At 42.9% G+C, this 13,904-nt stretch overlaps 1 protein-coding gene across 7 annotated transcripts in view; it reads left to right on the forward strand.

The window, feature by feature from the left end:
* Nucleotides 1-7,573: 7,573 nt before the first annotated feature.
* The window catches only part of LOC100663140 (zinc finger protein 345-like), a 63,562-nt gene continuing 57,231 nt past the window's right edge, over nt 7,574-13,904 (forward strand). For all 7 annotated transcript variants that reach the window (XM_023552388.2, XM_064280718.1, XM_023552383.2 and 4 more), the window contains exons 1-2: nt 7,574-7,912; nt 12,972-13,210. Coding sequence is in view for 2 of the 7 variants with exons in the window: in XM_023552383.2 (XP_023408151.1) it covers nt 13,208-13,210 (3 nt within the window). In the remaining 5 variants the exon portion in view is untranslated. The remainder of the gene's footprint in view (nt 7,913-12,971; nt 13,211-13,904) is intronic.

Raw genomic sequence — 13,904 nt, forward strand, 5'->3', positions numbered from 1 at the left:
AAAGCTTTCTTTTGTCCACACCCCATTGTCACAGAATTGGACTCTCTGGCTTCCCCGACAACACCCAACGTACAAGGCTACACTGGCCCTTGGACAATAGGTACAGGTACGGCAGCGAGGTGGTGTATGGTGCTAGTTCTCGGTAGTGGACTGATATTTCAAGGGGGAGCATGATACGAGTCTGGGGCTGATGAACGTCAGGTAAATAGGAGAGAGTTGGTAGGTGCTGTTGAGTCTCTTCCTACTTATAGCAACCCTATGTACCACAGAACAAAACACTGCCCGGTCCTGTGCCATCCTTACAATCGTCATGCTTGAGCCCATTGTTTTAGCCACTGTGTCAATCCATCTCGTTGAGGGTTTTTTTTTCCGCGGACCCTGTACTTTACCAAGCATGATGTCCTTCTCCAGGGACTGATCCTTCTGACAACATGTCCAAAGTATGTAAGATGCGGTCTTGCCATCCTTGCTTGTAAGAAGCATTCTGGTTGTATTTCTTCCGAGACAGATTTGTTCTTTTGGCAGTCCATTATATACTAAATACTCTCTGCTGACACCACAATTCAAAGGCGTCAGTTCTTCTTTGGTCTTCCTTATTCGTTGTTCAGCTTTCACATGCATATAATGTGATTGAAAACACCATGGTTTGGGTCAGGCGCACCTTAGTCTTCAAGGTGACATCTTTGCTTTTCAGCACTTTAAAGAGGTCCTTTGCAGCAGATTTTTCCAATGCAATGTGTCTTTTGATTTTTTGACTGCCGCTTACATGGCTGTTGATTGTGGATCCAAGTAAAATGAAATCCTTGACAATGTCTATCTTTTCTCCATTTATCCTGATGTTGCTTATTGGCCCAGTTGTGAGGATTTTTGTTTTCTTTATGTTGAGGTGTAATCCATCCCGAAGACTGTGGTCTTTGATCTTCATCAGTAAGTGCTTCTCGTCCTCTTCACTTTCAGCAAGCAAGGTTGTGTCGTCTGTAATGCAGGTTGTTCATGAGTCTTCCTCTAGTCCTGATGCCCCATTCTTTATATAGTCTAGCTTCTCGGATTATTTGCTCAGCATACAGGTTGAGTAGGTATGGTGAAAGGGTACAGCCCTGACGCACACCTTTCCAGACTTTAATCTGCTTAGTATCCCCTCATTCTGTCTGAACAACTGCCTCTTGATCTATGTATAGGTTCTTCATGAGCACAATTAAGTGTTTTGGAATTCCCATTCGCAATGTTATCCATAATTTGTTATGATCCACACAGTCGAATTCCCTTGCATAGTCAGTAAAACACAGGGAAACATTCTGTTACTCTCTGCTTTCAGTGGGAGAGAGAGAGGATAATTTCTGGGGACCCAAAGACTGATCTCTGATCTGTGCGTTGAATGCATCGTTCTATTTTTAATCTTTAAGTAATTCATATCCCTGGAGGCTACAGGACCATAAATAAAAGGAAATTTTCTGCCATTTTGTTCTTCATGAGTTCAGCTTTGGGGCCAGGTGCAGATTCCCTCCCTACGAAAGTGTTTCCTACCCCCCGTGGATATGACGTGCCATGTAGGCCACATCACAAGGACCACCCCATGTGCCCCTAAGCTTTTATGTGCCACACAGAGTCCCCAGTGCCTGACTCAGATGTGATAGTGTCTGTTGACCATAGCCAACCCAGACAGTATCCTGTCTGGACCTTCATCCTTTTATTTCGAACATGGGGAACAGATTTTAGATAAAATGATAGGTTTGGTCATTGCAGTTGGTGGAGGAGAAAGGCTCATTTTTGGCTGCAGAGAAAGTATTTTCGTGGTTTGAGTTCCCCCAAGTGAAGTTACTCAATTTTGACATCCAAAATAAACATATACACAATGGCCCTTTTTTTTTTTTTGGCCGTTCATAGCCTTCCTTCCTTTGGGAAAGTCTACTCTGGACATAAAATCAGTATCTGACGGTAACTTAGACCATGGAAATGCAAACATTTCGAACAAGGTTGGATAATATCTTAGGCATTTTAGGCCATAGGTTCCCTGCTGCAATTACTTACCTCCACCCCACACAATGGTATCCTGTACACAATTGTACATAAATGAGCGTGGCTGGGTGGCTTAATTTCCTGTGGTGGTTGTAACAAATTACCCCTAACCAGGTGGCTTAAAACAACAGGAGTGCATTCTGTCACAGTCCTTAAGTTCAGAAGTCTGAAATCAAGGAGTTGTCGGAACCGTACTCCCTCCAAACACTCTAGTTGAAGGTCCTCCCTTGTCTCTCTAAGCTTCTGGTGCCTGTCAGCATTCCTTAGCTTGTGGCTGCATCACTTCCATTTCTGCCTCTGTGGTCACATGGCTTCCTCCTCTTTTTCAAAATTGCTTCTGCCATGGTATTAAAAGGATACATATGATTGCGTTTAGGGTATTCTCATAATTCCAGATAAACTCCTCTCACGGTCATTAATTTATTCACTCTTCAAAGACCTTTTCCCAAAGTACGGTCACTTTCACAAGGTCCAGGGATTAGTATGTGTATCTCTTTTTTGGGGTCACCTGTCAGCCCACTACACTGTTACAATGAAGTTTTATTTACAAAGATAGGCAGTGGCCTAGATGTGTCCAGTAGCAATATCTCTGACTTGAGAATAGGTTCAGACATGGGGAGCAGGAAATTCCAAAGGACACAGTAAAATTTAAAGAACAAATTCACACTTGGTGTCTTTGGTGGCACCTACTAGAAGGTCCAGGGTGATTACATCACTCAAGTTCTGCTCTGTCTCCCTGGTCAATGATACAATTGTCAGATTCCTCTACCATCCTGAGCTTCCCTACAGCATTGTTGCTGCTTATGGCCACCTACCCCATTAAGATCAGTCTAAAGTACTTCAAATCTTTCTTTAGGAGAGGGTGGAGTGGAGACCCAACCTCAAGTTGTTTGGTTTCAGTGCTTTTGGCTTCAAAAGCCTGAGAACCTGCAGGTCATCTCTGATGTCTCTGGCTCAGAATCTGTGTCCCTCCCATTCATCAAGTGCCTTGAGCAGACACTGCTCTTGGGTCCACCCTCTGCTGCAGCATGGTGTCCCAGGCAGGGAGCAGACTCCTCACACCATGCCTGCCTGGACCCTCCATCTCTCCAACCCTGCAAGGCACACAGTTAACCATGTCTGCAGCGTGTGCCTCCACCTGGTTCTGTCCCCTGTGGGCCCAGCCTCAAGCAACCCATTGTACATCACTAGGAGCCCTTGAACAACATAGCTCAGGCTGGGTGGCAGGCAGATACACATGAGGCCAATAGTGGGGTGGGGTGGGGTGGGGTGGTGGTGATGCCCTACGTGGTTTGCAGGGCGTGGGGGACTGGTTTTTTGAGCAGGAGCCAACTGTGGAGGTCAGGCCACCTGCCAGCCCCATGCTGGGATCTCCAGTCACTGCTGCCTCAGGGTCAGGGCCCTAGGCCCTGTCTGAATCCTCTTCCCCACAGCCCAGGTCAAGTCTAGGAATTCAGGGGCACAGACAAGAGATTATTAGAAAGGAGACTCCGCAGAGACCATCGACCATCTAGCCCCACACCCTTGTTCTACAAATGGGGAGACTGAGGCCTATAGCTGGAAAGGGGCCTCCCCAGTACCTGGTCTGAAGGGAGAAATCATTGCCAGGCACCTGGGTGAGGAGGTATCTGCTGCTCTCAGGGTGTGCACAGACTGAGCTGGCTTCTCTCCAGGTTACGCCCCCTGGACTCCACACCTACGTCAACTTCTCTCCCAGTTACTTTCGCTCCTGCACACTGAGCCCACTTGGCTGTCTATGCACTCTTGGTGGGTGCAAAGGTCTGGGTTTCCACATGGAGAATTGATTCTCGCTTCCCTGTCCACTCTACCCACGCCTTCCCAGTCCAGGTCCCTGAGATGTCTTGCCAAGAAATGAGAAGGTCAACAACAAAGCGAAGCTGCACCTTTTGCTCAGGTCTAGAGCACTGGCAATACCTGATCCCCCAATGATCCTGTGGGCAGCTCTGTGACAAAACTCATATCACGAATGAAAACACCGAGGCTCATAGAGGTGGAGAGTCTTGTCCGTGTCACACAATGGCACAGATGCAAAGGCAGGATTTGAACTCAGGCCTCCAAGGCTCCAAAGCCACTTTGTAGTGCTAGTCCTAAACTGCCCTCTGGGTTATGATTGGTCTCAACAGACATGTACTGTGAGTATGAGATGCATGCTGGATTTCAGACAGCATGAAAAAAGATATTAAAAAAATCAGATGTTGAAATAATATTTTTGATATACTGGGTGAAATAAAAAAAATTAAAATTGATTTCACATGTCTCATCTGCTTTTACTGTGGTTCCTTCAAGTTTTAAATTATATATGTGGGTCCCATTATACTTATATTTGACCCAAACCAAACCCATTTTTGTCGAGTTAATTCAGACTCATAGCGACCCTATTGGACAGAGTAGAACTGCCTCATAAGTTCTATGGCCGGCAACCAAAAGGTTGGTAGTTTGAATCCAACAGTCACTTCTTGGAAACTATGGGGCAGTTCTACTCTGTCCTACATGGTCTCTGTGAGTCAGAATCGACTCAACGGCAAGAGGTTTTTGTTTTTTTTTTTTAGAACTGCCCCATAGGGTTTCCAAGACTAATCTTTATGGAAGCAGATTGCCACATCTTTCTCCCAAGGAGCAGCTGGTGGGTTCAAACCACCAACCTTTCGGTTAGCAGCCAAATGCTTAACCACTGTACCACCAGGGCCTCTTCTATTGGACAACATTGTTCTATAGGAATATTTCAAATTATAATAATAGCCTTGGACTTAAGGAAGTAGAAGGAAGAAAACCTTTTCACTTTGTGGTAATAAGAAGAAACATCTGGATAAAATAGAAGTCATTCTTTTCTATGGGATAAAAGTAGAGCTGAGGTCCCTAGGTGGCGCAAATGCTTTGCACTAGACTACTAATGATAATGTTGGGGGTTGAACTCAACCAGCAGTGCCACAAAAGAAAGGACTGAGGGTCTGCTTCCATAAAGATTACAGCGAAGAACGTGGAGCAGTTCTACTCTAACATACGAGGTTGCCATGAGTTGAACAGGGTAGGTGCTGAGAACCATCCCCCGAGTGTCTCTGAGGAAAGCACGTCCCTGTTCCCTAGAGCCTACAGGTGGGTGGGTTCTGCAGATGGACCACAGGCACCTGATGCTTTTGGTTGTAAGGGCTGGGAGGTACCAGCTATCCTTGGGCCCCTGTCATGGGTGGCTGGGTGACCTGAATGGAGCCATCAGTCCTTAGGCCCCTGATGTGGGTAGGTGTGGACCCTGTTCAATAGGCAAAGCGGTGTCAAATATCAAACACCCACCTCTCCACACAGGTTAAACAGTTGCAGTTTGCCAGCAAGGGCCTATTCTCCTGTATAGAGTAATGCTATTCAGCTATACGCATCTTCTCCCTAATGGAATCAGATTTGCTCTTCCCTGAAGCATGCTGGAGATGAATTTGGGAAGGACTCAGGCTACTGTACAAGGCTGGGAGAGGCATGACTGGGCCAGTGGCCAAGGCCGAGGAATGCCTTAGCAACAAGAAGGAAAACATCTGGACCTGGACGTAAAGTCCCTGGGAACGCTGATTGCCCAAGGATGTGGGAGAAAATGATGAGCCTTGGTCCCAGCTGGAATGGTATATACTCTTGGGTCTCTTGCTAGGTGGTTGCGGAAAATACTCCAGCTGGCCGCCACTGGACAGCAGCTGCTTGCCTGTGTCAATAAGTTTCCCTGAATAAACTCATGTATCTGGAAAGGTCTACGTGTCAGTTCTTCAGACTATTTGCCAGGACACATAGTGATGGTATTTCCTTCCTGGGACTGTCTCCCAACATCCTGAAATAGGCCCACACAGGTCCATGCAGAAGGGAAAGGTATTCAAAGTCCACTCACTGTTCATGCGTGGACAGGACCTGCTTCTGTCCTGAGCTCCCCTGGTTAGGGGAGCTGGCAAATTATCTTTTCCCCCTGATGTGAATTTATTCCTTCTCCTAGGCTGAGAGCATGGCTCAGGGCACTCAACTGGGCCTATCTCAGGCCCAGGGAAATGAAAAGCCACTGAAGCCGCCTTGGGGGCTGGGGGTGTGGTAAAATAAATGCAAGTACTTAGCTTTTGCTGAGAGCACTGTTCTTCTCTGGTTCTGGAGGTGTTAGTAGACTGTGTAGCTGACTGCTTCTCCCTGAGGAAACTGTGGCCAAACGCTACCACCAGCTCACTGGAGCCAATCCAGAATGATCCCAGCGATTCAGGTCAGGCAACCCCTCTCCGCTTCCGAACCGCTTCTCTCTCCCCCTGCCACTCAGTTCATTTTCTAACTTTGCCTTTGATAATCAGGGCTCCTAGCTTGTCATAAATATACTTGTTTCACTTGATTTTTTGGGTCTTTGTTGTAAGAGGGATCACAAGAGGCATCTGGCTATCCTGCCATCTTGGCCCCGCCCACCATGAGTTGAATAACTCCAAGGTAGTAGCTTTATTTTTTTGTTTTCTTTTTAAGAGAAGAGCAGTGGATGAAAGAAGATCTTGAAGAACTGAGTTCCAGAGAGAAAGGAGCTTTCACAGATGGGCAGCGAGATGTAGGCTCCTCACCTGGGTGGGCCCCTGGTCTGGGTGCAAGTGCACAGAGGAGGAAGCCAAAAGTGAAAATACACGTGCTCACACATGGCTGTGGGTGGTGTGGGGAAGGAAGGTGCAATCACTTTGGAAAGTAATTTGGCAGTGTTTTATTAAGTTAAACACACACCTGCCATATGACCCATCAATTTCATTCAGAGGTATTTATACAAGAGAAATGAAAACATGTCCTCAAAAGGACGTGTACACAAATGTTCAGAGCAGCTTCATTCATGATCACGAAAAGTAGAAAACAACCCAAATGTCCATCGACTTATTAATGGATGAACATAGTGTGGTACTTCCACACCATGGAATGCTACTTAGCAATACAGAGGAAGGAACGAAATTAAAACCGGAATGAGATACCATTTTACAACACTCAGGAGGAGTGCACTGAAGTGGTTTCTCCTTGAAGAGAATGAAAAAAATTGAAGTGGTTTCCCCTTGAAGAGAATGAGGAGGAGGCAAAAGAGAAGGGGTACCGCAGGGCTTTCTACAGCAAGCTAATCTTACATTTCTTGGAAAGTGTGGTGGGTTAACAGGTACCCACTATATTGTTAAACAGGGATACATCTGCATTTCCATTCAATTTTCTTTATATATACTGTAATCCCAAATATTAAAAACTTGTCAAAACGGATAAAGAGAAAGCATGAATTAAGTTGGGGGAAATAGTAAAAGCATATAGTAATCAGAAGAAATATGTTTAACTTGAGCGCTCAAAACTTATTTTCAGGCTGGGATTTTTAACAAATCCAGCTGCATATTGCTTAGAATAGTTCCATCTGAAATCAAAACAGTTGAAAATAAAAACGTGGACAAAGTATGAGACAAGTAATAAAAGCAATAAATCTGGATGCGGCAGATTAATTTCAGACAAAATAGATTAAAAAAAAAAATTTTTTTTTTTTTTGGCATGCTGGGAACTCCTCCGCTTCGGCATCTAGAGTCCCAGAAACCGGAAGCGGAAGTGCGCGTCCTCGAGCGGTAGCCAAGTTTGGTAGTTCTTCAGCTCCGGTGTGAGGTATAGTTGTGTATGTTGGCGTCATTCCTGCTCCCGTGCTGTTGTCCCGGGGTCTGAGGGCGCTGCTCCCGGTCTTCTGCGTAGTGCTGGCCTCTCCTCCCCTCCTGGGCTGCTCCCGAGCCGCGCGAATGCCTGTAGCCGCGCTGTGGCTCGGCCTCCAGCCGCCTACGTCGCTTTCGTGCCTCTGCCTCCTCCGGAACCTCGCCCCACCAGTGGGGGAGGCCGAATAGGTGCGCTGGACCTTTGTCTCACGCCGCATTAACAGGTAAAATCGTGTAAATCTTCGCAAAGCCAAATTGTGGTTTCCAGACCAGCAGCAGCGTCACCTGGGAGTTTGTGAGAAGTGCAGAGTCACGGGCCCCATCCGATCCCAGAGTAATTGATCTGAGTTTAAACGCCCGGTTCCCAACCCCTGTAAGTCAGCTGCTCACCGTGCTCTATTTTGCATGGAACAAAAGATAGGAAAAAATAGAGTGACGAGTCAAGCAGCGGGTGCATATTATCATTTCAAAAATTTTAAGTGTTTAAATTTAAATGTCCTGTTGGAGAAATCATTTCTAACTCCACTGGCATTAGCACAGTCTCTTTTTTTGCTATTTAGAATTAAAATTCAAAATTTTTGTTATGGAAACAGCCTTTTTTAAAAAAATAGTAATAACCAGTTGATCGAGATTCATTTACTTTAAAAAGTTCATCCTTTCCATACTGCATTTCCTCAAATGTGCTTGTATTTCTTTAAGACTGAACCATCTAGGATTGGCGTTAAATCTTTGGAATAGCCACTTACCTCCCTATTATCCCATAGTGTCTAAATTTCTCTTATTTCACCTGTATACTCAGAATAAGAATTTAAATTTCTTCCTTTTTTTTAAATGGTGTTGTCTTTTTATAGTATCTTTTTTTGTTTCTGTTGTAAAATATGTATAACAAACATTTTTACATATATAGTTCTGTCATGTTCTGAACCAACACCACTATCCATTTCCGAGTTTTTCCATTACTCTTAGCAGAAACTTGGTGCCTTTTAAGCATTAACTCCCCTTTGCCCTCTTCCACCCACTCCTGGTAACCACTAATAAACTTTGGTCTCTATACATTTTACCAAACTATGTATTTCATACCAGTGGAATAATGTAATGTTTATCGTTTTGTATCTAAATTATTTTGCTCAGCGTAGTGTTTTCAAGGTTCATCGATGTCATAGCACTTATCAGAACTTTGTTTCTATTTATGACTGAGCAATATTCCATTGTATGGATATACCACATTTCGTCTATCCATTCCTGTGTTGATGGATATTTGGATTGTTTCCCACTTTTGGCCGTTGTGAATAGTGCTGCAACGAACAGAACATTGGTGTACAAGTAACTGTTTGTGTCCCCGCTTTCAAGTCTTTTGAATACACGCCTAGAAGTAAAATTACTGGGTTGTGTGGTAATTCTTAGAACTGCCAAACTGTTTTCCACAGAGACTGTACCATTTTACAATCCCACCAACAATGAATGAGGGTTCCGATTTCTCCACCTTGTCCCCAGTACTTGTTAATTTATTTTTTTATTGATAGTAGTCATCCTAGTGGGGTGAGGTGATATCTCATTGTGGTTTTGATGGGATCGCTGTGAGTAGGAATCGACCACATGGCAACGGTTTTTTTTTTTTTTTTTTCAATAATATTATCTTTTCTGTGTTTGTTGCCCATTTGTATATCTTCTTTGGTGAAATGTCATTTCAAGTCCTTTGCCCATTTCTTTTTTTTTAATACTTAAAACTACGAGTTTTAGCATAGTAAAAGGATCTAAATCGCCATCATGGTAAGAGAGATGCAGGGCCAGGAAGGTTCCCCACGTGGAGCTGCCCTGTCTCAGAAATGGCATCTCGCCCTCCCTTAGCCTTCCAGAAAACCTTTTTTTTTTTTTTTTAAAGCAAGACAAATGTTTTTATTCTGCATATTTTCCAAGAGTTCCTTTGCCCATTTTTTAATTGTGTAGCATATTTTTTTGTTCTTGAGTTTTAAGAGTTCTTTATATATTTTTCATTCGACGGCACTGGGTTTTTTTGGGGGTTTATATATTTTAGATATGAAACCCTTATCAGATATATGATTCCTAAATATTTTCTCCCATTCTGTAGGTTGTCTCTTCATTTTGTTCTTAAAGTCCTTTGATGCACAAAAGTTTTTAATTTGATGAAGTCCAATTTTATCTATTGTCTTTTGTTGCTTATGCTTTTGGTATTGTATCTAAGAATCTGTTGTCTAAAACTATGTCCCAAAGCTATGTATTGTTCTAAGAGTTTAATGGTTTTAGTTCTTAGAATTTAAGTCTTCGATTCATTCTAAGTTAATTTTCTCATATGATATGAGGGGCGGGTTCAATTTTATTCTTTTTTTGTGTGCAGATATCCATTTGTGCTGCACAATTTATTGAAGAGACTGTTCTTTCCCCACTGAATGGACATAGCACTCTTGTGGAAAATTGTTTGGCCATAGATGTAAGGGTTTATTTCTGGACTTTCAATTCTACTCCACTGGTCTTTGTGTCTATCATTATAGCAGTATCTATTTTGATTGCTGTAGCTTTGTAGTATCCTTTGTAATGGGGAAATGTGAATCCTCCTACTTTGTTCCTGTTTTTCTTAGTTTCTTATTGCTAAATTGAACAAGCAGAAATATTAGTATTTACTGTTACCATTATTACGATAAATATGTGGAAAAATGTTTTTTTATTGTGAAAAAATTATGGATTTTTTAAATATGTAAAATGCCTAGAGGAAAACGATTACATACCACTTTTAATCTCAGTATCTGTAGAAATATATGGTTCCTTTTATTTATTTCCCTTTATTTTCATAGAAACAGGTATTCTAGAAGAATCCCCTTTTTGGACTGGGTTTGCCTTTGGAGTCATGATGGGTAGTTTAGTCACTTCATGCCATATCCAAACCTTCATTAAAAACTAGTGTATTTTCCTAGCTAGAATCTAAGAGTTGCCCCTCAGAAATATCCAGTTATTTTTCCTAAGGCCTATTATGTGCCAGGATTGTGCTCTTCCTTCCCTCTTGCTTGAAGTTTAAGAAGTGGGAGTGGACCCTGTTTCAGAGGTCTCAGTTTGATTTTAGTGGCCAGGAGGAGACAACCTACCAATTGAGATGTGGACACTTGGGTACCAGTGGACTCAGACACCAAACCCTTCCTGTAGTCTACCTGGGGTACGAAGGGCTGTATGGCTCTGAAACCTAATGTATTGAAAATAAAGCTCTCAAATCTCATCCCAGCAAATCTGCTTCTCACCTGGCTTTCCCGTATCACTAAAAGGCACCAGCATCCATTCATTAGATTTGATCCTCTCCTTCAGGAAAGCATCAAGTGCTGTTAGTTTATAACCAATATATAACCACCGTTTTCATAGCTGCAACTCTAGGCCAAGCTCCTCTGAGATACATGATGTATGAATGCAGCCTCTGAACTGTCTGCTGCTTTATATCTCTTTCTTGTAAGTGATACCTTTTACAAAAAAAGTATATTTTCACCCAGTTGGAAGAAGCATCTTTTAAAAATGTAAACTAAGTAAGCTGTCAATCACATATAGAGTAAATCCATATATTTTACATTGGTCAAGAACCTATATGGTCAGGCTTCTGTATAGCTCTCTGACTTAAAATTATAGCTCACCCTCATGTCAAGTAAGCTCTCGACATATTTTAAAAAAAAAAAAAAAACTTTTTTAAAGATGCCAAGATTTTTAATGCCTTTCTGTCTTTGACCAGGTATTTCTTCAACTAGAGTAAAACGTTTTAACCATAGGAAATCAAGAATTCTTATAATTTGAAGTCTCACTTCAATTGCCACCTCCTCACAGAGTTCCTCTTCTGTCCCCTCAGTTGCTCCCAACTCATTTCTATGTTTAAATATCATTGCATTTTTCAGGAGGTAAATCCAATTTAGAGTGACATTAATCTTAATCGTGTAAATACAACCAAATTTAATTGAATGTCATCTTTGCTTTTATGAACTGTATTTCCCTATGCGACATGCTTCCAGCTAACATAAGGCTACGAAGCTGTACATTGTAGTGATGACTGTTTCACACCTACACACTATGTGATGTGTTGATCACTTAGGGTTCTGCTGAGTCCACTGGCACTGCGATGTCCACTAGCCTTATGGTTAAATATGGTTCAAAGGGCATCTGTTGATAGAATGTTCATCCTTTGAGTTACAGGCCTTAGAGCAGTGAGTGCTTTACAAAGTTGAATGTGGATGTGCATAACCCAGGAATCTTGTTAAAATGTAGATTTTAGTTCAGCAGGTCTGGGGTGGGGCTTGAGAGTCTACGTCTCTTACAAGTATATGCTGAAAATAATAACTGTAGAAATAAAGATGTGAATTAAAATTAGAGACTGCTATTAGAGACATTAATAAAAGGAAGAGTGATGCTTAGAGGGGAGGCACTGGTATAAAGATCATGTGCGCACAAGAGAGAACACCTTTACGCTGACACCAAGAAATAAAAGCGTAGGAATCAGTTGGGTGAGGAAATGGGGTAGAAAGAAACAGGAACAGAGGCAGGAGACTTCTCCTTAGAAAAAACTTGATGTTTTTTTGATTTGTTGGTTGATTGATTTTATAAGGTTGAAAGAGAAAGTGTTCTGGTATTTTTCCAGATTTCTGGAAAGCTTGTGGACTGGTGGTAACATGGCCTGAGAGCAAAGGAAAAAAAAAAAAAAACTTAAGGGGAAGAAAAATGTTAATTGCAAAATTAATAGGAAAAATACTGATGACATATTACAATGCAATAAATGAAATGAAAAAAATTTTAAGAAGCACAACAGAGGAGTTATGTTTGCACATACTTAAAAATCGATGAAGCATGATGAGATGATGAGTTCATTAACCAGACTTGAAATATATATTTTCCCTGAAAATTTATCCGTGTTGATATCAAATAAAAGTGTGTGTGTTGATCTATTAGGGGCAATGTTTCATAGGTTAACCCACAACCTCAACTTTGGACCTCGGAATCCCTGATGGAAATCAGGTTCTAGTTTTCCAGCCTGGCCAGGCCTAGATGCCTCTCATGCTTTGGGATGAGTAAATTCCTCCATCTGTGATCTTGTTGCTAGAAAGAAGAGACCTGTGGAGCTGCATAAAGAATGCACACGTGTGCTCTGGAGGCTGCAGCCTGTTTTGCCTTCAGTGCACGTGCCCTCTGGGTGAAGCATTGTCTTGAACCTGAAAGGAAGCCCTGCCCAAGAAAAGAACTGAAGGCCAAAAACCTGTTACTCCCTCCTTACTCAACACTGTCTCCCTTCATCTTCTATTTCAGGTCCCAGGTGAGGCGCAGAGAACTGGTCCAGTCTAAGCAGCTGAGGAACCTGTCTTGCACATCTGTGAATCACAAGTAAGGATTTCAGCTGTTGACTGGCTGTGTGGACCAAACAGTATTCATTTGCCGCCAGTCTGCCTAGCGGCCCTGCTTCCGTTCCCATCCCTCTTACCTAACTGGCTTCTTGGTCTCAGAGAGGACATTCACTTAGATTTCCAGAAGCTGTAAACCAAGAAATGGTGAGTACCACAGAGAACTGGGTAATTTTAGTACAAGGGAATGACGCTAAGGGACTGAGCCTTAGGTGGCATCCTAAAGCCCTGCTCCACCTTCACTGGGCCCTTCCTCTACGCATGTGTGGTGTTTCAAGATTTGGATACATGGGATCACCTTTCTTATGGGACTCTCAGAGCTGAAATCTTGGAGCATTAATGTTCCTGGGTGGCCACACCAGGTTTTGCTCTGCATGATTTGTTACAGCCAATAAAGAAGAGGCCTAAGTGGGAGAGAAGAAGTGCACCTTTATTTCTTTGCGCGAGGAAGGGAGCAGTCGGGGCTGCTGCCTCCAAGACTACTCGTAGGCAGCTTAGAGGAGGTGGGCTTTTACAGAGAGCAGACAAAGAAGTGCAAATTCATCATGAATATTGAGGATTGACCTTCAAACAGACACTCAGGGCTTGGGGACGGCTATGCATTTTCTCTAGACAAGAGTTTCATCCCCCGGGATGGAGGAAGAGGTCAGTTTTCCTTCATTAGCATGTTAAGTCTCCACCCAGAGGTGGGTGCTTATATGTATTTTGCGCTTAGTGAGCTAATAGTTGACTTCAAGTGTTAAGATGGCATAGAAAACCTGCTAAAATCGGTTGTGGTCAGCTATACTATGGCCCAGTTCTGTGGTTATCTTGTCAAGGACAATTTCAGAAGAATGTGCAG

The sequence above is a fragment of the Loxodonta africana genome, chromosome 3 (assembly GCF_030014295.1).
Source record: "Loxodonta africana isolate mLoxAfr1 chromosome 3, mLoxAfr1.hap2, whole genome shotgun sequence".
Taxonomy (NCBI): domain Eukaryota; kingdom Metazoa; phylum Chordata; class Mammalia; order Proboscidea; family Elephantidae; genus Loxodonta; species Loxodonta africana.